Consider the following 24,811-nt stretch of genomic DNA (forward strand, 5'->3'; position numbering starts at 1 on the left):
GTACCGTGGCCCAGAGGAGGGTGGAAAATGGCTATTTTTTGTGCTATGATAACTTTACAGCACTCCAACACAAGCCCTGAGCTCAAGAGTCACTGATTTAAGGTAAATCCACATAATGTGTTATGCCAGCTTAGGGGAATTCACAGGCAGAAGGATTTGAGAGTATTCAGTTAAGTCCATGTAACTTGTGACATAGAAAAGGCTGGAACACTGCCCCTCCAACTAGTTATTTATGCATTGTCTTCATAGACAAATACTCCTTATATACATGTGTATGTCTGTATGTAAATTTATATGCAGCTATTAATAAAGTCAATATCATTAACTGGCAGAACAGGAATATTTCGGACTGAAAATTAGGCACACCAGGACATGGCCAGTTGTTATGGTTTTCTGGTATCAGGAGTAAAATCAGGAGTGCTCAGTATTGAGTCCAGCCCTGTTCAATGTCTTTATCAATGACCTGGATGAAGGCATTGAGTGTACCCTTAGCAAGTTTGCAGATGACACTAAGCTGAGTGGAAGCGTGGATCTGAGGGTAGGGAGGTTCTGCAAAGGGACCTCAACAGGCTGGACTGCTGGGCTGAGACCAGTGGCATGAGGTTTAACAAGGCCAAATGCCGGGTCCTGCACTTGGGACACAACAACCCTATGCATTGCTACAGACTAGGAGAAGTCTGGCTAGAAAGCTGCCTAGAGGAGAAGGACCTGGGGGGTGTTGTTTGACAGCCAACTGAACATGAGCCAGCAGTGTGCCCAGGTGGCCAAGAAGGCCAATGGCATCTTGGCTTGTATCAGAAATGGAGTGACCAGCAGGTCCAGGGAGGTTATTCTCCTCATATATCATATGAGAATCATAACACTGTACCACAACTGGGTAGTGCCCAAAATCTAGCAGAATGGTGTTCATTTGCAATCTAGATTATATTTGAGATTTGACTGGGGCTTTTTTCTGATGGATGTTTTTGCTGCTTGCTGAAAAAGGCATCAGCCTGTGCTATAAAACTGAATGGCACCCAGGAGCCTCTGTGGCAAACACCACTGCAGCATGAAGGAGAAGAGACAGAGATCCCGAGTGTGTGCACTGCCAGGTTCTGTGGTTGAGATGGGATCGAGTGACAAAAGCTTCAGAGTCACTGAGGAGTGAAATGAAGAACAGCACCGATCAAATGCATCACCGAGGGAGTGACGAGGCAATAGAGGAGAGATGCAGACAGGGATTGAATTACAAATTGCCTGGAAGGAGTTATCAAAATCCCTGGGTAGAATTATAGCTGTGACTTTTGGTGTTGCTGCAACACGTGTGTACAGTTTATCATCAGGTTGACTTCTGGTAGGTGGAGTTTGGTTTCTGTCTGGATTGTCCAGATAGCCTTTTCTTCATAAACAAACAACCCAAGCCCAGGACAGACGGATCTGTCTCTTTGGGCATGAAGCAAAGGCGAAGTGAAAGATTTTAACTAAAGCATGGAACAAACTTAGCACATTTTCTCTGGGACTCTGCTCTCCCTCCAAAGGACCCAGAGGGGCAGTTCATTCCATCCATTCATGTACAATTCTGCTGGAAGGCATTGGGTGTTCATGCTCCTTGTTGCCAATAAATCAAAAGATTTGCTCCCACTTTATCACGAATAATGAATTCCAATTCCAGCTTTGCATGGGACCCCCGCCAAGAATTTTGCATCCTTGCGCCTCAAGAAAGAGCCCTGCTACTTCTCATGACAACAGCTCAGCCAAAATGCAAGCTCCTTCCCCACCCCACCCCCCAGCCAGCTCTGGGCTTCTGGAAGCCGGCACTAATTCAGTTAGATAATTTATGGACGTAGGCTGGCTCTAAAAACAGTTGCATATTGTCCTGAGTGTTTACCCAACAAGAAAATAATTACTTTCAGTAATTGTTCTGTCAGCAGCCTGGGCCCGGTTTCTGACAAAAAGGGGTTGGCTTGCGTGAGAAGGGCATGGTGCGCCACAGTCCTTCCAAATCCCCAACGCCTGTCTCTTGCTTGTCACGTTGCTGAATAGCCAGCCCTGTTAGGCTTGTGGGAATTCAAAACGTTTCTTAAGGGAGGAAAGCGGAGTGAGAAACAGCACATTCAGCACTGGGAGTGAGAGATCTGCCATACTCCTCTCAGCTCTGATGCCATTTGCCTTTGCAGCCTTGAGAAACTTGTCATTATTGCTTGTGTTTGCATAGAATCGCAGAACAGTTTGGGTGGGGAATGTTAAAGCCCATGCAGTCCAAACCCCTGTCCAAGCAGGGACATCTTCAACCAGATCAGGTTGCTCAGAGCCCCATCCAACCTGGCTTTGAGTGCTTCACAGAATCATGGAATGATTTGGGTCAGAAGAGACCTTACAGCCCACCCACTCCCATCCCCCCTGCCATGGCAAAGGGACACCTCCCACTGCATCAGGTTGCTCAAAGCCCCACCCAACCTGGCCTTGAACATCTCCAGGGATGGGGCAACCACCACTGCTCTGGGAAACCTGGGCCAGAGCCTCCCCACACTTTCAGCAAGAAAACATTTCTTCCTGAGATCTCATCTCAATCTCCCCTCTTTCAGCTGAAACCCATTCCCTGTTGTTCTGTCTCTGCCCTCCCTGATCAAGAGCCCCTCCCCAGCTTTTCTGGAGCCTCTTTCAGTACTGGGAGGCTGCTCTAAGGTCTCCTTATAGCCTTCTCTTCTCCAGGCTGAACCACCCCAACTCAAAGGTAAATACCTAATTAAGGTCTTATAGCCCAAAGCATAGGTTTTGTCTGACCTCTTTTAGGACTCCCTTTGTTTCCTTTCCCCTGGAAAATCAACTGTAGTTTGCTATGCTTCCCTTGTTTCACATTTTTTCGGCTTAGCAAGGCTGAGTTCTCTGCTCTGAATTCACAGAGTGTAGTTGTGATACTGCTGAAAGGGAGCGTGGAGCTGATGACTCTCCTTGAAAGGCCAGACAAGAGATGACAACATTGCCATTTCTTAGAATTGTGGAATGGTTTGTGTTGGAAAGGGACCTTAAAGTCCATCCAGTTCCAACCACCTCCCATGGGCAGTGGCACCTCCCACTGGATCAGGTGGCTCAAAGCCTCATCCAGCCTGGCCTTGGACACCTCCAGGGATGGGTTTAAATAACATTAAACGACATTTAAATGACAAAATTTCGGCAGCAGTGTGGACACCCGGTTGTGATGAATGGGAGAGTTGTCACCTCGCTTTGGACCAGAAAGCAAACACTGAGCAAGGTCCAGCTCAAGAGGAGATTTTAACTGGGTCCAGGAAAAACGTATATTTTTCATTGCCTCTTAAATTCTGCAAAATTTAACCTGGCATAAGGCAGGTTAATTTGGATTCAAAGAAGTGGCCAGTGACTAGGATCACATATTGCTTTGATGACAGCGTCAGGTATTCCTTTGATGTAATCTTCTTTATTCACAAGCAATTCTCTACAAGTCTGGTTTTCCTCTGCACAGCAGAACTAAAGTAGAAAGAATGGTTTGTTGGCTCACAGCTTTCCAGTCACACTGCTGGCCTTCCAGTGCCCTCTCTGGTTCTCCTGTCTGCCATCACCTTGGCTTTCTGCTGCTTTTCTGCTGGTTCTGCTTTTCACACGTGTGCGTAAGCTGAAGAAAATACTCTTCCTTTTTGTATGCACTCAGACAGCTGCAAACCCTGTTTCCTTTCCCAAAGTACCTTTGCAAAACCCTGTACTTTGAGAAATCACTCCTACTGTTTTAGGAATCTCATTTAACATAGATTCTATTACTTCTGGCATTCATGTTACATAGAGTGGTTGTTATGCCCTTGAGCTCCAAGAATTCATCTAATCTGAAGAACAACCCTACCTGACACAGCCTGAGGGGTCAGAGATCTCTATCTCGGTTCTCTGTTCTACCTTACAACCCCGTATGCTGGTCAGGCAGGGTCTGCCTGAGCCTGCAGGCTGCAGCAAGGTGGATTTTCACATGACACTCCCTAGCTCAACCTACAAGACTTCACTCAGAGTTGGCTGAGCATGGCCTTCATCAGCCGTCCAGAACAAAGTTTAGCATCACAGTGGGTCGCTCTCACCACTTTGCCGTTGTACTGCCATTGATAGGCACTCTACACCCACCCAAGCCACATGTTAGCTGCCGCTGACCACCTCCACTGAAAGCCTGAGGAACACTCAAGCATGAAAGGTTGTCCTACTGTTCCTATTGCAGACCAGGAGCTGGGTGGAGTGCGGAAGACTCAGTCCCTGCAGAGCTGCCCAGAAGTAAAATACGGAGGATGGAAAATTTACATGGGATGTAAGGCATTTCTTGGCATTCCTTTACCAAGAGGGTGGTCAAACATTGAAACAGGCTTCTTAGAGAGGTAGTGGATGTCCCAAGCCTGTCCATGTTTAAGAAGTATTTGGACAATGCCCTTAACACACTTTAACTTTTGGTCAGCCTTGAATTGGTCAGGCAATTGGACAAGATGATCCTTGTAGGTCCCTTCAAACTGAAATACTCTACTCTACTCAGACCCTTAGGTGATTCTGCCCTCTACTTGGTGAGACCCCACCTGGAGTCCTGTGTCCAGTTCTGGAGTCCTCAGCATAGGAAGGACACGGATTCTGTTCAGGAATCCAGAGGAGGCCACAGAGATGATTTGAGGGCTGGAGCAACTCTCATCTGAGGACAGGCTGAGAGAGCTGGGGTTGTTCAGCCTGGAGAAGAGAAGGCTCTGAGGAGACCTTAGAGCAGCCTCGCAGTACTGAAAGTGGCTACAGGAAAGCTGGGGACAGACTTTTTGGTAAGGCTTGTTGTGACAGGACAAGGAATAATGGTTTTAAACTAAGGGAAGGGAGATTTAGATTGGATATAAGGAAGAAATGTTTTCCTGTGAGGGTGGTGTTGCACTGGCCCAGGTTGCCCAGGGAGGAAGTTTAGCCCTGTCTCTGGAAATATTCAAGGCCAGATTGGATGGGGCTCTGAGCAACCCGATCTGGTTAAAGACATCCCTGCTCCTGCAGGGGAGTTGAACTGGATGACCTCTAAATTTCTTCTCCAACCCAAAGCATTCCATGCAGGAGAACTTCTGGGAACAGGTTGGGGAGTGGACTGTCGGCAATGTGACCACAGAAATGAAGCACCAGAATATCATTCAGTGGGAGGCTGGGTCAGCACCTGAAATGGCACACCTGCATTGCTGAATAATCACTACAGATGAGACTACACACTAGCAATTACTTTCAGCTTAAGTGACATTAAAAGGGGATGCTTGATAAACAAGCAAATCTCACAGAATTCACTTCTCTCCTTGCAATAATCCTCTATAATTACGGATAAATGCTAGATTTGCTAGAACACTTGGCGTTAAAATGTTCTCCATTGCACAAATGGATAGAGGCTCAAATCTCACTTAGGAGATGAAAAGTCAGTGTGTTGACTGTATCATTAGCAACTCAGAATCATTTGCATCTGTTGCATCTTGTTGGTTGTCAGCTGTGTCTATTAAACTCTTCAAGCAAGGCTCATCTCATTTTTGGCACTGGGTTGTGGCTGGCACAAGGGAACCCGAAGTCTCACAGAAAGCTTTTGGAGCTGCTACTTAAGTGAAAAATAAGTTCAGGACGTCTATTTGGAACAAGAGGCACTTTGTCAACATATTTAGTTAAAAGCCTCAAAGAACTTTCCCCCAAACAGTGCTAGAGTTTGGAAACACACCACAGAAAGAAGGTGAGGTGGAAACTGGAAAGCTCTTTGAAGTAGTGTGGTATCCTAGGACTAGGGGACGCGGATTAAAAAATGATTCATAAAAGGCTTTTGCTCAGACACTGGGAACTTTGCAGAACACCCCGGAGGAGCGGTGGGTCCAGCAAAGTTAATCGCATTGAGAAAGAGCCTATGTAAGTGCACAACTGCTTAGCCAAGTAATCTCTCCGCTGGGGTAATTCATGGGTTGATTGTTCCCGTGCACCGGGCTAATGTCAGCTCCTTCAGTTGTTTACTTAAAGCCCAGTCTGGATACTTTCATTGTGGCTGAATTGGTTCCCAAGGTTTTTGTTGGCACAGTGCAGAGGAATCTCCTCCTCTCTGCATGTTAGGCTGGGTGAGAGCCTTTTCACAGGGACTCATGCAGGAGCTAGGCAACCGTCAAGCTGATCCATTACCTGTTCACCGGGCTCAGATTAATGATAGCATTACTGTTTTCACAAGTTACTGCACATCAGAGGAGGGCAACAAAGTTGGGGAGGTGTCTGGAGAACAAGTCTTATGAGGAGCAACTGAGGGAAATGGGATTGTTTACTCTGGAGGAGGAGACCTCATCACTCTCTGCAGCTCCCTGAAAGGAGGTGGGTGCTGGTCTCTTCTCCCAAGTAATAAGTTATAGAACAAGAGGAAATGGCCTCAAGTTGTGCCAAGAGAGACTTAGACTGGATATTAGGAAAAAGGTCTTTACTGAAAGAGTAGTGAGGCCCTGGCAGAGGCTGCCCAGGGCAGTAGAGCAGTCCCCATACCTGGAGGGATTAAAAAATGTGTGGCCATGGCACTTGGGGACATGGTTTGGTTGGCATGGGGGGGTTGGGCTAGCGGTTGGACTTGACGAGCTTAGAGGTCTTTTCCAACCCTAATGATTCTGTGATTCTGTGATCAGTTCAATTGAGGTAACTGCTGTGAGCCCATGAAAAATGAGAGGTGGGGTTAACAGAGGCTTACACGAGAAATGGGTCAAGTACTGCACACAGGTGACCACGGCAGCCTCCTTGATCCTGCTTCTGCTTGTGAATGCACAGCAATCTGACCACGGTTCTGAAAATATCTGATGACAGATGTGTCAAAGGAAAACATGGGGCAGTCCTAACACAAGTTGATCTGCAAAACTATATTTTAGGTTGGAAATGCCTTTCTTTTGCCATTTGCTAACCTGGGAGCCCAGGAACTGATGGATCTAGGCAGTCTTCCACACAGCATAGATACAAATGCTATACATTATTTAAATCGTAGAATCATGGGATAGTTTGAGTTTGAAGGGAACTTAAAGCCCATCCAGTTCCACCCTCCTGCCATGGGCAAGGACACTTCCCACTGGATCAGGTTGCTCAAAGCCCCATCCAACCTGCCCTTCGACACCTCCAGGGATGGGGCAGCCACCACCTGTCTGGGCAACCTGGGCCAGGGCCTCACCATCCTCACAAGCAAACATTTCTTCCTAAGATCTCATCTTAACCTCCCCTCTTTCAGCTTCAAACCATTCCCCCTTTTCCTATTCCTGCACTCCCAGATCAAGAGCCCTTCCCCAGCTTTCCTGGAGCCCCCTTTAAATACTGGAAGGCTGCTCTAAGGTCTGCTGTATGTTGTATAGTACATACATAGTTTTACACCTGCACCCCCATCCAATCACCTAACTTTTTTCAGCAAGAAGATCCTTGAAGTGATCAAATTATGCTTAATCACAATTAGTTCACACTTCCTTTTTTTGTGCAAAACCCTCAGATTCCTCTTAACCTTGCAGCTTTATTTAAAAGCTCTTGAACAAACCCTTGTCCTGATTCTTCCCATTACAGCTATGTAACTTCCCCAAGCATTACAGCCTGTTTTGGAGGCAGACACTAAAATATCTGCCCCAGCTCTGCACTGAAAGCACACGAAGCAGTGCAGCTGCAACTGCAACAAATCCAAGATCAATCCAAGAAAAGCCAAAAGAGCGGCAAAACGGTTTTACAACCAGGTTGCTGAACCATAATGTTTCCAGGCAGCTGGGAGCACAGGCAGAGGGAGCTTGCAAAGGACGCAGCCATACCCTCTGTCAGAGGGAAAGCGAAAGAGAAGAGATTAATCACTCACGCCTGCCTAGCCTGCTCGATGGGATCGTAGTTGTCGAGGTAATTGAACCGGATGGTGTCTGTGGGATGCCTGTCTGACGAACGCCACGGTGGGAGCTCTTTTTTTTCCTTGTTTATCCTCCTTCCCAGCATGGAAAGTTTTGACTCTGGGACATTACTTCTTACTGGTTGCACATCAATAACTACAAACTCATCCTTTGAAGGAGTCTGATAAGAGAGTAGAAAAGGAGAAAGTAAATTTTAGCCTGTAATAAAAGTGAGATTCATTTTACCTAGCTTCTGAGAATTGGGAATTGTCTCAAAATTAGTTTCTCCAGGCTGCATTATGGTCAGTGGACAGAAACAGGCACCCTGGCAGTACATGTCATAACCTGTGTCCCCAAATCTGTATTAAGTTGAGTTGAATTGCTTTTGAGACTCTTTGGCTTCTCCCCATTGACTACAGAGAGAGGCTATGGGGGAGTTTGTTTAAAAATACAGGGTTCTGAATTCAGAGCAGAAGAATCCCACCCTCACAGCCCTGCAAACCAGGTGTGGCATCGATGAATCTCAGGAGAAAGCAATGGCTACTGAGTAATGCTCCACCTCCCCCAAATGGCCCTGCCATCTTTGAAGAGAGAAAAAGACAACACCAAGGGCTGTAACACACATAATGGGTGCTTTTTTCCTTGCCACCAGGTAAACTGAATGAAATGATGTCAGGGTGATGCCGGGTATGCCATCTCTGCTTATCAGATTGAGGCAAGCTACTGTACACTCTATAAACTGGGCAAAAAAGGGGTAACAGCCTTGAGTGCTGGAGAAGGAAATTTAGAGGATTGCTCCAGGACACCCTGAAAGGACAGCAGAATGAGACCTTGGTGATTGCTACTCCTGACCAGTGAGATTTTCACTTCCCCCCTACTAGGGATGGATGATGGGAAAGTAGAGCACATGGCACCACATGAGTTTAGATTCTGATTTAAAGTGATTTTTCTTCCATTTTACCTGTGGGAGACTTCAGGCAGATAAAGAGGGGAAGGTGTTAGGAACCCAACCAGCCCAATTTTCCCACTGGTCCTAACCATTTGGGGCCAGATGACCCAAGGGCTGGCTCCTCCCATATGAGGACAGGCTGAGAGAGCTGGGCTTGTTCAGCCTGGAGAAGAGAAGGCTCTGAGGAGACCTTATAGTGGCCTTCCAGTACTGAAAGGGGCTACAGGAAAGCTGGGGAAGGGCTCTTTATCAGGGGGTGCAGGGACAGGATTAGGTGGAATGGTTTTAAGTTGAACAAAGGGAGGTTGAGACTGAATATAAGGAAGAAATGTTTTCCTGAGAGGGTGGCGAGGCTTTGGGACATGTTGCCCAGAGAAGTCATGACTGCCCCATCCCTGGAGGTGTTCCAGGCCAGGTTGGATGGGCTTTGAGCAACCTGATCCAGTGGGAGGTGTCCCTGCCCATGTCAGGGGGGTTGGGACTGGTTGGGCTTTAAGGTCCCTTCCAACCCAAATCATTCTATGATTCTGTGATCTCCAGCATTGGTAGATATGTACCTTTGGTCTCGTGACATGTAGCTCTTTCACCATCTCAATGTAATGTCTCTTCCAGATTCCTTGCTCAAAGGGGGTTGGAGAGAAGTTGATGTACCAGCCAAAACGCAGGCATTTCAGCATCCAGAGCTGATCCAGTTCAGACAGGTACTTCCAGTACCAGCTCACCTGTGAATGGTCAGTAAGTTGAAAACCTTGGGGTTTCAGTCTTCCAAGATTGCAACAAGAGATTTCTCTGCTGTGGATGTAATTCCCCTATGTCCTTGAACTAGTTCAATTCTCAGGACTGCTTATGTCCCATTTAAATCTCTAAATAAACCACTGAAAGCATTCAAGGTCTTCATGACACACTCTGTGTCTATGTGTTTGCTGATCTCCAGCACTTAGTGAAATACTCCCAAAATGACAAGCCAAGAGAAAAAAATTCAGCTTGTTTGGGGCAACTTCCTGCGCTTCCACACAATAAGCACACAGTAGTTGAAATAAAATCTTTATTAGTTTCCACTGGCACCAATAAACTCCCTGAGTCTGACAGACCCATTCTGAACATTTTCTTCTTGTTCATGTTCATATAATCATAGAACGCTTTGGGTTGGAAGGGACCTTTAGAGGTCATCCAGTCCAATGCCCCTGCAGGGGCATGGATGTCTTCAACCAGATCAAGTTGCTCTGAGCCCAATCCAATCCAACCTGGCTTTGCATGTTTCCAACAATGGGACATCCACCACTTCCCTGGAAAACCTGGGCCAGTGTTTCACCACCCTGGCTGCAAAAAATGTCTTCCTTATATCCAGTCTAAATCTCCCCTCCTTTAGTTTAAAACCATTACTCCTTGTCCTGTCGTAACAAGCCTTGCTAAAATGTCTGTCCCATCTTTCCTGTAGGACCCCTGTTCTGCTCTTTTGCTCCACCACACCGTCACCTTGCTTGAAACAGGCTGAAATTTTTATATATTTATACTACTATACAAAGCACTATGTTAACACAGTAATAGCATCACCAATAGCTGAACTTATTCATTCAAAACTACTTTGGGCATCACGTCCCAGCACTTTATCTTGTGCAAACATACTTATGAAGTCTTAACCACCATGCTCAAATGATGTAGTAGTAGTAGTGATAATTGTAGTGTAGTGATAGGACAACAGATAATGGATTTAAGCTGAAAGTGGGGAGATTGAGATGAGGTATCAGGAAGAAATGTTTTCCTGTGAGGGTGGGGAGGCCCTGGCCCAGGCTGCCCATCCCTGGAGGTGTTGAAGGGCAGGTTGCATGTGGCTTTGAGCAACCTGATCCAGTGGGAGGTGTCCCTGCCCATGGCAGGGGTTTGGAACTGGCTGGGCTTTAAGGTCCCTTCCAACCCAAACCATTCTATGATTCTATGAAGCATCACTAAGTGAGTGGCACCAGGCTGCCAAGTCAGAAGACAACCTTGCATTATCAAGAATAGCGCTGTTATTTCTTCACTGAAAACTATCACTGTTTCCTTTATTTTAGCTCTTTTGACCTGACTTTCTGAACCTTCGATATGCATTGGCTTTTTTACCTGTGCGCATCGACAGAGGCTCCTTGGGTCCAGGAAGGAAAAGATGTATAAAGACAGGACTCTAGGAAGCCTTGTGGTAAAATCTAGAGCCTCGGTAGGGACTCGATCCTGTAGCTGTTTTGCGCAGAATTTCAGCTGTGACAAAGAGCAGCGTTCCAACAGGTCCACCAGGATCTTTCGCCTCTGACCATCTGTCCACATGTCAAACTGAAAATAAAGGAGTTGCAGGTTCTGAGAAACCGGAGAATCAGCTTCTTAAAATAAAGCACACATCTGAGGCAAGGGAAAATGCATGAGCAGCAGCTTCTGGTGACTCATTCAAGAGCAAGCACCTAGGAACTAGGAACAAATGGAGAGACTACATTAAAAGAAACTCTGAAGCCACTTAACTTATAACTTATAATCCTCAGTGGATCTAGGATGGCCCTGTCCATGGCACACTCGTGCTTACAAAACTTGCTTCTGGGACAAGTACCTAGATTTGGCTTCATACAACAAAAAGAAGGAGGCTGAGATGTGTGGTTACAGGATCAGGTCCCAAACTACAATGAGTTCGCTGCTGCTTCGTCGTCTGTTCTGACACTTATATGACCCCATTACTGCACTATTTCAGTGCTGTACAGTTTATGAAGCATTTATTCTCACAATCCCTCTGCATAGGAGAGAAATCTCCACTACAGAGAAGTGGAGCAGAGAGAAACTAAATAACCTGCCCATGTCTCACAAGGAAAATCTGTGGCACAAGTCCGGCAGCACAGTAACAAAGATCAACCACAGCGTTTCTATGCTTATGACAGGGATCTAAAGAGGAGGATTAAAATGGCTGTGGGAAGAAAGGAGCACTTAGGTAACCACACAAGCACGTATGGCTTTGCTGTGATGGCAACAACACTGCATTGAGTGGAGTGGGGCAGAGCTGTGTAAACAGAGTGGGAGCAATGGTGGCAGTAGCTGGTGTTTAGCTTGTGTTGATAGCAGAGGATGGAAAGGGACCTGTCAGCAGGAATCTCCTGGGAAGAGATTGACCTCATCGCCACAATCTGTGCAATCTGTCTCAAAACCTGCAAGAGCAGTCACGACTGTGAGGGAGGAAATGGCAGAGGACCATGGCGCTGCAGGCGGGATCAGCAGGAGTACCTGGTGTGAACTACAAGCAGAGCAATGAAACAGTTAAATACAGCTTTCTTCTGGTGAAATATGGATTTCAGAGAAGTCCTGCTCCATCCTCCTTCCCAGAACTCGAAGAGGAGCCATGACACAAACTCACCTTCTTTTCAAAGGGAAAACTGAGCTGTTCAGGGAATCCCCCATTTGTTTCTTTCTCACGCACTGGCCATTCCCAAAACACACACTGCTCTCACAGGATTGCTTCCTGAAGCCTGCTCTCCACTCCTCACAGCTTGCTCTCCACAGCTCAAATCACCGCACATTCAGTTTTACATTTAACCTTAGGGGCATTTTAAGTCTTGATTTAAATGTGACCTCCAAAAATTAAAAATAATAAGAAAAACATGTATTTATTCCAATATTTTTGTTATTATTATTGTAGTGGGTAGATGGTTTAATGTACAGCATCCCTTTCTTTCCCTTTCATAAGAGAACAGACTAGAAAAGCAGATTTTTTTTTTTCTCTGCTTCCCTCTACAAAATCTAAGGTCAAGTGGAGGATTGGCAAAATAAGTTCAAAATACACTGTACAGATGAAAGGTAATGGAGAAGTGATTTCTTCCCAGATCATTTTAAAAGAATCTTTTGTTTCTTTCTCTATTTCTACTTGGACATATTCAATTCCAGCAATGCAGAATAAACTCTAAGAAGTAAATAGCTGTTCTTCTTGCAAACACTTCTGCAAGACCTTCAAGAAGGTCAGCATGAAGAGAGGGTGGGACTGGCTTTCCCGAGTTCCTGGAGAGACAAAAAGCCAAATAGAAAGAAGCTCCCAAATGCCCATGCCTTTTCAGACACAGACAGGGAATTAAGGAATACACCCTTTCCTCCAATCCCTATTTTGCGTATAACTCTCACGTCTAATGTTGTTCAGCAGAGCACTAAGGAAAATCCGAAGCAGGACCTTTAGATTTGGGGCTTAGGAGCATGTTTCCTAAGGCTTAAATCAGCCAAAGGTGCACCAGAGCAGGACACAGGAAGCTCTGCCTGTCCCCTTCTCACCCTCAGCTTGATATAAAAGACATTCTCTGTCACTTGGTAAATGGGCAAAGCAGACTTCCCATTTGTGATTGCAGCTACATCCTCTTATCCTTAAAACAATTTGCAATCACCTCTTTACAAAGGATATTTCTTCCATACAAGTTCCAGAGACAAGGGAGTAACTGGCTTACTCTTTTCCATACCAAGGGATTAAGTGAACTAATCAAAGCAAATCTAGCTTATCTTTCAAGGAGACAGAATATTAGCTCCTATTTAACTCTTCCTATTCTGCCACGGGTGTTGCAATAAAGTAAATCCTTCCAGCATCCTCAGCCTGGGCTTACATTGCAAGGGAAACTCCATTTAAACCACGCAATCAGGAGCATGGGAGCACACAGCTTCTTCTCCCCTGTGTTCAGCAGCAGCCAAGTAGTTAGGGAGACATAATTTGTCTCTTTTCCAGTATTAACAAGCATGTCCCCATCCTACATTTGGCTGCCTCTCTCCACAGTTCCTCCCCTTGCATCTGATTACAGCAACCCAACCAGTTGGACTGGATTCCCCTTTTCAAGGTGTTGCACCTTCCCTATCCACAGCTAGGAACACTTCCCCTCTTCTTTGTCTTTTCCCTAGGAACACTTCTTCCCTCTTCTATGCCTTTCCCCGAGCCCGATGGACAATGTCTCCCCTGGGATTGTATGGCATCAGGCTACACTGGCAATGGAGAGTGCTCAGTGCCGGCTTCTGCAATCAGTTTACAATTAATCCATGAGTGCACACACACAAATAAAACAGCCTGGCACTGAGGAGAGAGCCCAGCGCCTCAGCGCCGAGGTACAGAGGCTCTGCTCCTTAACCTAAAGAGGCCCCTTTGCTGTAGGAGACAGGTTGTTTTCCTGACTCAAACTTGCTACTGAAATGGGACATAATCCTCACTGCCAAAGCAGCAAATAAACGCGAGCCCACAGGTTTACAATCACAGGCAGGCATCCACGTGCCCTGCAAATATTGGAAAAAATTCTATAGTCAATGGGGCTCTTCCATAAAATAGCTTGTGAGCAGATGGAGTAGAGTACCCCTGAAGAGAAGGACTTAGGGTGCTGGAGGATGAGAAGCTCAACATGAGCTGCCAATGGGCGCTTGCCTCCCACAAAGCCAACTGTATCCTGGGCTGCATCCAAAGCACTGGGACTAGCCGGGCGAGGGAGGGGATTCTCCTCCTTTGCTCTGCTCTGGTGAGACCCCACCTGGACCCCTGCATCCAGTTCTGGAGTCTTCAGCACAGGAAGGGCATGGAGCTGTTGGAGCAAGTCCAGAGGGGCTGCAAAGATGATCCAAGGTGAAAGAGGGGAGATTGAGATGAGATCTTAGGCTGGAATGTTTTCCTGTGAGGGTGGTGAGGCCCTGGCCCAGGTTGCCCAGAGAAATGATGGCTGCCCCATCCCTGGAGGTGTTCAAGGCCAGGCTAGATGGGGCTTTGAGCAACCTGATCCAGTGGGTGGTGTCCCTGCCCAAGGCAGAGGGGCTGGAACTGGGTGGGCTTCAAGGTCCTTCCAACCCAAACAATTCTATGATTCTATGATTCCATGGAGATTGTTCACCTAGGGAAAAGAGATTTTCCCCTCCATTCCCAGCTATCTTCTCCCAGTCCTGATGAAGGGATTTGTTGGAAACCTGGGACCTGGGGGAGAAGAGAAGGGATGAAGTAGACGGGCACCTCATATCCATAAGATACACTAATTCACCCAACTAAATCATAAACATCTCTGCTGCCAAGCAGCTCCATGTTAGCAATTAGCATCTAGCCCCAAGGATCTGTTCAGTTTTGTTTTCACTGCTATAGTCAAATGATTAAAACTGAAATTTTGCAGGAGGAGACTCCTGGGAAGACTGCTGAGGAAGGGAAGCTGGCAGCCCGGTGACAAGAAATACCCCTGAGCAGCAGCCACTGCTTCTGCAACTTGGCACCCAGCATGGAGCCAGTCTTGGGTAAAGAGGTATCTACCGGTCAGGGGTCTGCAGACACTGGGATGGGGTTTGGCTGCCCAAATACCAGTGCCCAGGGTAGTGAGGGATCCCGCAAAGCCTAAAGCTGCCACTCCAAGTGTGACAGTTGCCTGCAAGTCCTGCATCTTATCTGTCATGATAAGAGAGACCAAGAGGTAGATAATGTCGATGTCCACACTATCATCCTCTTGTCTTTCAAAACAAGGTGGCTGGATCCAAATGGTGTATTTGACATGGTACCTGGCCCAAGCTAATGTCCAAATGGTCTCTGAAAAACATCTTAAGAGTGCTACCAGCCCAGGTAGCCAAAACCGTGCCAGGGAACGTGCTAACAATTTCATAGTGTGGATGAGCATGCTCCCATAGCTGGGAACCTTCAGATGTGCTGTATAAATTAGTAGCAGAAGATGTAGCCCACAGGCTGAGTTGAATCACTGTCTGGGCTCCCCTGACTTGTCTACATCTCATTTGGCTATAACGGAAGCTGAGATGCTCAGATCACCTGGAGACACTGAGCTTAGGTGTCTTCATCTACAAGTTCAACCCCAGCTTTGTTGTCAACTCATTAACCTGGGTGTCAGCACGACAGCACTGAGCATAAAGGTAGAGCAAAATGCTTTTATGTTTTCTAAATTAACATGAAGAATTTTTGGCTTGCAGAACACAGCAGAAAGGGAGGCTGAAAGGCAGCATGTCAAGGCATCTGCCCTGAGTGAAATGCAGAATAAAAGCAAATAGAATAAACCAGAAAAATTAATGGAGAGATGTTAACCCTTTCAGAGCTTAACCATCAAAAGGATTTCAACTGAAAGTCAGAAGGATAATTTCTCTTTTATATGTATCTGGGGAGTATAAGGAAAAGATTTCTTACAATGAGGGTGGTGAGGCACTGGCACAGTTTGCCCGGGGAGGTAGCAGAGGTCCCATCCTGGAAAGTCAAGGTCAGGTTGGATTTGGCTCTGAGCAACCTGATCTGGTTAAAGATGTCCCTGCTTCTGCAGGGGAGTTGGGACTGGATGGGCTTTAAAGGTCCCTTCTAATCCAAAGGATTCTATGATTCTCTTTGGGTAAAGGATTCGGTATGAATGAAGTTCATCACAAATGCCTCTATCAGGATCAAGGCCTGCCAATACTCAGGCATAGGAACAGTCACTTAGGACACGTGGTCTTCTGCCACTACACCACCCCTGCTTCCACTCTGTGCAGCAATAATCCTTGGCAGAGCTGAGAGCAATCTGACAGGCAAAAAATTGTAGTTTGTCCCATTGCATATCTTGGATACTGCAGGTGACAGCATCGCTGGTCCGAGGCCCTTTAGGGCAGCACAGAAACAGAAAAATGGAATCCCTTCAGGTAAGTAGTTCATTTTTTATCAACCTGCGTTTCATGGACCACAACAGCTTGGAAGACAACAAAGATGTTCTGTAGCAAAACTGGAAAACAACAACCAAATGAAAATGCAAATACATAGTCCCTGAATGAATGCAAATAAAATCAGGAAGAATAAAATAAACTATGAGCATCTAAAGTTTAATCTAATCTTTACTTGGCTGTGAAGGAAAACCACCAGGTCAGTGCCACAGAAGGCAACCTTTCCCAGAAGGCTGGGTGGTCCTTCAGTGTAAAAAGGTTGAGAAACACTGAGCTCCTCTCCTGCCGCAAGGCAGGATCTGCTCTGCCTAAACCATTCCCGACAAGTGTTTGTCTAACCTGTTCTCAAAAGACTCCAGTGATGGAGATTCCACCCCTATTCCCCAGGCAAGCTATTCTGGCAGTGAATTACCTGTAGCATTGGATTTTGCTGGCATTTAAATTGTGTCACCATCATTACAATCCAAGCCCATGATTTCTTGCAGTACTTAAATAGGGCTACAGGAAATATGGGTACAGACTTTTCAGCGGGGCCTATTGTGACAGGACAAGGAGTAATGGTTTTAAACTAAGTGAGGGCAGATTTAGACTGGGTTTAAGGAAAAAAAAAATTATAATGAGGGTGGTGAAACACTGGCCCAGGTTGCCCAGGGCGGTAGCGGAGGCCCCATCCATGGAAACATTCAAGGCCGGGTTGGATCGGGCTCTGAGCAAGCTGATCTGGTTGAAGATGTCCCTGATCCTGCAAGAGGGGTTAGACTGGATGACCTGAAAGTATTCCTTCTAACTCAAATCATTCTATGATTCTATGATCGTATAATTCTATAATTCTTGCAGTATCCAATGTGAACACAGAGATCAGATCATTTCCTTCCTCCTTTTGGACATCTTTTGTGTGCCATTCAGAAGAAGTTATTACATCTTTCCTCCATCTTCCCAGGAGTAAAGGGATGTTTTTCATATTTTCTGGGCCTGAGACTGTTCCCACGCTTGTTCTCAGAAGTATCCCCAGTGGGTCCTCAACTTTCTCAGAATGCAGAGACCAGAACTGAGGATACTTCAGACAGTCCTTTGGGATATTTCCCTTTATTACAATTATAAGTCACTGTCAGCTTATAAGTGGTTTATGACCCACCATGTTTCCCAGCAATTTTTTATGCAGAACTGCTACATACTTGGGTTTTCTCAGATCTGCAGGTTTTGTACATGTCATGCTTAGGTGCAGCACTTTTCACTTGTCCTTATCAAACTGCAGATCATTTCATTCTGCCTTCCAGTCTCCCAAGTTCCTGAAAATCCTCCAACCCTGGTATCATCTGCAGATGAGTATGTACTTTCCATTCCATCATCCAGGTATCACTGAGAATGCTTAACCGTTCTGCACTTAGGACAGACTTCAGCCTTTCAGTTTCTGAGAGTTGGGGTTGTTCAGCCTGGAGAAGAGAAGGCTCTTGGGAGACCTTAGAGCAGCCTCCCAGTACTGAAAGGGGCTCCAGGAAAGCTGGGGAGGGGCTCTTGATCAGGCAGTGCAGGGACAGGATGTGGGGGAACGGCTTTAAGCTGAAAAAGGGAAGACTTAAATGAGATCCTAGGAAAAAATTGTTTCCTCTGAGGGTGGTGAGACACTGGCCCAGGTTGCCCAGAGACGTTGTGGATGCCTCATCCCTGGAAGTATTCAAGGTTGGGTTGGATGAGGCTTGCAGCAACCTGATCCAGTGGGAGGTGACCCTGCCCATGGCAGGGTAGTAACTGGATGGGCTTTGAAGTCCCTTCTGACACAAACCATTCTATCTTTCTATGATATTACTGAAAATGCTTAACAGTTTTGGTATTAGGACAGACTTCAGCCTTCCAGTGTCATAATAAAGCATTTACAGCCACACTGAATACGGGTTCCCAGGCACACAAACCCACCCTCCAGCAGTTTCACCTCATCCATGCTTCCTGAGACCACTCAGAGAGGGTCATGTGCACCAGCATAAAAAGCCCTGCCCAGAGCACTGTAACTTTTTGACACAGTTTCTCCACATATTATAATGCCCTAGGCTCTGAAAGGAGCTAAGAGCAGCTTTTGTGCTTTCTGTACCCTTTTAATCTGTATGACAGATGACAGAAGCACAAGGAGAATTAGCTCTGAAACAGAATGAGGAAAGTGATTGATCTGGTATCATATGAAAGGTGAGAAATCTAACCTTTCCAAAGATGATTCAGCACACTCATGCATGGCTGGAAGAAGGTTGTTTCCCGGGTTTGGCTCCTTCATCGGAGGTTCTAATGAAAAGACTTCTTTGGTCATGATACATCCCACAGGCATTGTAAAACATACAGCAGTTTTCAAGAGATAGGATTTAAGTCTGTTGGTTACTGACTATCACACTAAAAAGTGTTTTTTTAACAATACCAGTTCAATTACTTCTTCTGTTATGAGGAAAGCCTGAGAGAGTTTGGGTTGTTCAGCCTGGAGAAGAGAAGGCTCTGGGGAGACCTTTGAGCAGCTCTCAGTACTAAAAGGGGTTCCAGAAAGGCTGGGGAGGGGCTCTTGATCTGGAAGTGCAGGGATAGGCTGAGGGGAATGGTTTTAAATTGGAAGGGGGAAGATTTAGATTAGACATTAGGAAGAAATTCTTCACAATGAGATTGGTGAGACACTGGCCCAGGTTGCCCAGAGAAGTGGTGGCTGTCCCATCCCTGGAGGTGTTCAAGGCCAGGTTGGATGGGCTCTTGAGCAGCCTGGTCTTGTGTGAGGTGTCCCTGTCCATGGCAGGGGGGGGTTGGAACTGGATGATCTTTAAGGTCCTTTCCAATCCAAATCATTCCATGATTCTATGAATCTATGATTGTCTTTTCTCAGTGTCCATGAAATCCCTTATATCAAAATACATGCATGTCAACAAGTTATTGAAAACATATTTCCTATCAAGATGAATTACCCTTATGAGGTTAAAATCAAAATATTTGTCTGTAAAGACTAGTTCATATGCAATAAATTTCCATGAGTGACCTATTAGGCATTAAGAATAAGCATCATTATTGAAATATCGTTGGAGAACAAGTCTTACAAGGAACAGCTGTGGGAACCGGGATTGTTTAGCCTGAGGAAGAGGAGACTGAAGAGAGACCTTATTGCTTTCTACAACTACCTAAAGGAAGGTTGGTGAGGTGGGTGTTGGTCACTACTAGGAAGTAATGAGTGATATGATGAGAGGAAATGGCCTCAAGTTGTGCCAGGAGAGGTTTAGATTGGATATGAAGAAAAATGTCTTTCCTGAAAGAGTGGTGAAGCCCTGGCAGAGGCTGCCCAGGGCAGTGGTGGAGTCTCCATTCCTAGAGGGGTTCAGAAAATGTGGGGCCTTGGCAACTGGGGGCATGGTTTATTAGGCACGTTGGGCTTGGGCTGATGGTTGGATTGGATGAGCTTAGGGGTCTTCTCTAACCTTAACAATTCTATGACTCTATGAAACATATATGTGCACATACTCTTTATCAAAGAGCGGTGGTAATTAACATCTTGTCTATATTTCTGTTTAGCTTGTGCATCACATGTGACCACGTAAGCAGTTCTTTGGTTCCATTTATAAAGGTGTGCTACAGGGTTCAACCATGCAGTTACAACCAAGCCACACTAAGACACTGAGTTGAATTCACTCACTCATTGCAATAAAGTCCGCGAGTCCATGTTCCTGCTTAGGAGACTAAGCAGATTATGGCTGCTTTCCTAAAATGTCCTGTAAATGCATTTTTCCTTATAAAAGAGAAAGCACAATGTGCTATTTAATGAGTGAGCTTAGGACTAGGGCAAATCTTGTGCCATTGCGTGCTGTGCAATCAGCTTCCCAAGTAGGTCAATCAGAGCTGTATTCCTTTCAAGCAGCCAGCTATGACTCCCTTCATAGACTATGGAAAGAAACGGGCACCTCTAGAGGGCTGTTCTTTTCTCCTACATTGAGATGAATTACCCTCGGGAAGAACCACTTTCTCTCTATCGACCACGCAAGAAGCCTGTGATGACCAAACCAGCCAGGCTTTAATATTGTCTCAGACATACACACCCAGCCAGAGAAACCCCATCCTGAATGTCTAACTTGAACTCATTTGTGGCTGGGGCAGACAAATCCTATCTCATGTCTTTCTGTGCCACCTTTTTTTCACCTGCAAAACAGAGTGACCACACTTACCTGGAGCTGTCAAGATAATGACAGCAAGAAATCATGAGATGCTCAATAATTACAGTATTAGCAGCTGTATGTGTGCAGTTAGTAGATAAAACGTCATTTATTATAGGTTTCAAAGTCCTGCTAGCGGGCACTGACAACACCTAAACATCCAGGACCTTCTTTGATGACTTCACAGACTTTTCCCAGGGTTTCTTATCCCATTTCAGATCATTCTGATGATGGAATATGATTTTCTGAGTTCAGAGCTTACAGAATATGGGCACTGAGGGAATTTACACTTTTACCTTCCTTAGAAGTAGAGCAGTTACAGCTCACTTACACATCAGGAAAATGAACCCCTTGTTCAAAATAGGAGAGGTTTTACAGTCCCTTTAGAGTCATCTCTTGATCAGTTCATGAATGTATGTAAATAAAGAGAAAAGTTTACCCATTTTCCAAGCAAGGCTCTTCTTTCTTCAAATACCTATAAAACATACACACACAAATAAAATTGAATATTTAAAGGGGATTCAATATGTCCTAAGAAAAATACAGCTTGAAAAACAATCTACAAAATACAAACAGAGTCACTAAATGGAAGAGTTTGGAAGAGACCCATGGTGATCCTTTGGTCCAAACTCCCTGCTAGGATCAACTAAAGTGGGTTGCTCAGGACCACGTTCAGATGGGTGCCCATATACTTTGGTAAGGTCCTCCACGAGCCTCTCTTCTCTAGGCTGAGCAACCTCAGCTCTCTCAACCCTTTCCTATACATCAGGTTCTCCAATTCCTCAATTGTTTTTGTGGCCCTACTGTGGCTTTGTTCCAGTAAGTCCATGTCTTTCTTGTACTGGGGAGCCTAGAAATGGACACATCATTCCAGGTCTGTCATCACCAGTACTGAGTAGAGGGGAAGGATCACCTCCCTTGACGTGCCACCTACATGATTCCTAAGGTAGGCCAGGTGACGGCAGCCTTCTTTGCTGGCTTGTGGTCAGCTTCACCGGCACGCCCACATCATTCCCTCTCCAGCTGCTTTTCAGACAGTCAGTTCATTTTAATCTTAATGCAGCCAGACCATTAGGAGTAAAATGGTAAAACCAATCTTTGTTCTCTCACCACTGTATAGTGACAACTAACAAGAAAGGTGGTAAGTACCAAGATGTAGCAGAGGATTCCTGGAGTTCAGTTCTAGAGTCCTCAGCACAGACATAGAGCTGTTGGAATGAATCCAGAGGAGACCATGACGATGATCTGAGGGCTGGAGCACCTCTCATCTGAGGGCAGGCTGAGAGAGTTGGCCTTGTTCAGCCAGGAGAAGAGAATGCTGTGGGGAGACCTCATAGCAGCCTTCCAGTACTGATAGGGGGTCCAGGAAAGCTGTGGAGGGGCTCTTGATCAGGGAGTGCAGGGATAGGACAAGGGGGAATGGTTTGAAGCTGGAAGAGGGGATATTGAGGTGAGACCTTAGGAAGAAATGTTTTCCTGTGAGGGTGGTGAGACACTGGCCTGCATTGCCCAGAGAAGTGGTGGCTGACCCATCCCTGGAAGTGCTCGAGGTCAGGCTGGATGGGGCTTTGATCAACCTGATCTAGTGGGAGGTGTCCCTGCCCATGGCAGCGGGGTGGAACTGGATGGGCTTTGAGGTCCCTTCCAACCCAAACCATTCTGTGATTCTATATAGATTCTACTATTTATGACGTTGACCTTTATCCATAGGGAGCTAGGCCTGAAAGCACTAGCACGTGGCTTCCCACCACCACAAAAGTGCTTCTGTACTCAGGATTGTGACCTAGGAAGTGAGGAAATGCTGTAGATCATTATTCCAGAAGACAGATCAAAGAGGAAAAAGCCCAGCGTATAACTGCACATAAAAACAGCTATTAACCACAACCAGGAAACATGCTTGATCATTATAAACTCCAAACATGTTACTGCTATGACAGCCTGCAAAGAAGGTTCCTGCAGAGAAAGACATTATCAATGGTGATGTCTGGTACAGCAGCTGACAGTGTTAGCTCTGTCTCTCTCAGCAGGAGGGGTGGAAAATGACATTGCTTTTATTTGCACGTTAACAGTTATTATTTGCTTTATTTGCATGTGGGACACTTGGCAAAGTCAAGAAAAATAAAAGCCTAACAAGCTGAACTTGGAAAAGGATTTGCCACAAGCAAGCGATGAATACTCAAAGAACGAAGTTCTGGGCTGGATAATTCAAGTGAAGCAGGGAGCTATTTATATAACTGAAAGCAATGTTAATGGTCTTTGATCAAAGACAGACACATATTTGCTTTCAGCATTCTTGGAGATACATCTGAGCCAGTTCCGTCAGAAAGTTCTGCCTACTCCAGGCACCTGGAAGCATTAATTAGCAACAGAATGGCCCAAAATTGGTATAATAACCCTGAATCAAGCCAATGTTTAGTGTCCTCTCCTCCAAGGCCTTGCAGTTATAGCTATACTGTACCTGAGCTGGCTGGCTTTGGATGCAGCCTGAAGCCAAAGCTGCTCTAGAGACCTGCCAACAACATCCATGCCTTCAGGTGGTTTTAAATAAGCTCAAGTTCAAGGCTACCTGGCAAATCCCTCCGCCCCAGGCTGCAAATGCTGCTGGGGACTCTTCTATCCCACAACTGAATCACTGCCCAGGAGAAGGCAAATCATTTCCCAACTTAGATCTGTTAGAGCAAGTCCAGAGGAGGCCACAAAGATGATCCAAGGGCTTGAGAACCTCCCATACGATGACAGGCTGAGAGAGTTGGTTTGTTCAGCCTGGAGAAGAGAAGAGTCCGCAGAGAGCTTAGAGCAGCCTCCAGTGCTGCAAGGGGCTCCAGGAAAGCTAGAGAGGAGCTTTTGAACAAGGAGTGCAGGGACAGGACAAAAGGGAACAGTCTGAAGATGAAAGAGAGGAGATTGAGATGAGATCTCAGGAAAAAATGTTTTCCTGTAAGGGTGGTGAGGCCCTGGCAGTGGTGGCTGCCCCATCCCCAGAGGTGTTCAAGGCCAGGTTGGATGGGGCTTTGAGCAACCTGATCTAGTGGAAGGTGCCCCTGCCCATAGCAGCAAGGTTGGAACTGGATGGGCTTTAAGGTTCCTTCCAACACAAACCATTCTATGATTCTACAACTTCCAGTCCTTCCATAAATGCAGAACAGCCCCACAGCTGGCAGGACTGACACCAAAGTTTGTCCAGATCCGCTGTGGGCGAGCACACTGCCCCCTCTCCTACCTTTACTTCATCCTTAGCAGTAGCACAGCTTTGGCTCAAAGAATCCACCTCTGTTTGTCTGACCATGAGTGCTGCTGCATTCATACTATCTCAGCCTGGAGAAGAGGAGAATGATCAGAGAACTCATTGTGGTCTACAGCTTCCTCTCATGGGAAGGAAGAGGAGCAGGCGCTGATCTCTTCTCTCTGGCAACCAATGATAGGACCTGAGGGAATGGCAAGAAGATGTGCCAGGGGAGGGTTAGGCTGGATATGAGGAAAAGGTTCTTCCCCTAGGCTGTGGTGGAGCACTGGAACAGCTCCCCGCAGAAGCAGTCATGTCACCAAGCCTGACAATATTCCAGAAGAATTCGGACAGGCACCTCAGGCACCTGACGATCCTTGTGGGTCCATTCCAACTCAAGACATTTTATGATTATACGATTTAAGCTTTCCTAACTCTGGCTGCTTGACTTTGGTCTGTCCTTGATGGTGATTCTAGCTTTAAAACAACCACAACTGCCCATTGCCCAGAGGTAATGCCCTGGATACTCTTTTCTGCTCTGACAGCTGCTGTAAGGACAAAAAGCCATAGATAGAAGAAGCAGGGCTTGGGATGTGCAATAGGTAGGAGAACAGTGAGTCCTACCAGCAATGCAGACAAATGTACTCCCAGGACGCTTGTATATCTAGGAAAATCTTTTCGGAAATCCCTGAGGATTACCCAAATTAGATAAATCTGTGTTGCTAACTGTTCTTGGGTCTGCTTCTAACATTGGTTTAGATGGATCTTAAATGCTTCTGCCTTGCACGACTCCTAAATACTCCTGCCTCTCATTGCCTGCTCAACTAACAAATAAGTACAATTCTCACACATCACTTATCTCCATGCTTTCATCTTCTGTTTTTCACTTACCCTCTATCTATAAATTCTATATTCTCTTCGTGCTTTCTCTTCACTCAAGACTGTAGAAATTAACAGACATATGATTGTAAGAAAACAACACCTGAGTGCTCACTACCTCCCTACACAACAATTTGACTAT

At 45.9% G+C, this 24,811-nt stretch overlaps 1 protein-coding gene across 1 annotated transcript in view; it reads right to left on the bottom strand.

Annotated features, from left to right (window-relative positions):
* Nucleotides 1-24,811, bottom strand: part of FBXO16 (F-box protein 16) — a 39,489-nt gene that overhangs the window by 5,026 nt on the left and 9,652 nt on the right. The window contains exons 3-6 of the mRNA XM_009563804.2: nt 21,007-21,042; nt 10,879-11,085; nt 9,336-9,500; nt 7,805-8,010 (exon numbers count right to left, since the gene is read on the bottom strand). Coding sequence (XP_009562099.2) covers nt 7,805-8,010; nt 9,336-9,500; nt 10,879-11,085; nt 21,007-21,042 — 614 coding nt within the window. The remainder of the gene's footprint in view (nt 1-7,804; nt 8,011-9,335; nt 9,501-10,878; nt 11,086-21,006; nt 21,043-24,811) is intronic.

Source organism: Cuculus canorus, chromosome 3, assembly GCF_017976375.1.
Source record: "Cuculus canorus isolate bCucCan1 chromosome 3, bCucCan1.pri, whole genome shotgun sequence".
Classification (NCBI taxonomy): domain Eukaryota; kingdom Metazoa; phylum Chordata; class Aves; order Cuculiformes; family Cuculidae; genus Cuculus; species Cuculus canorus.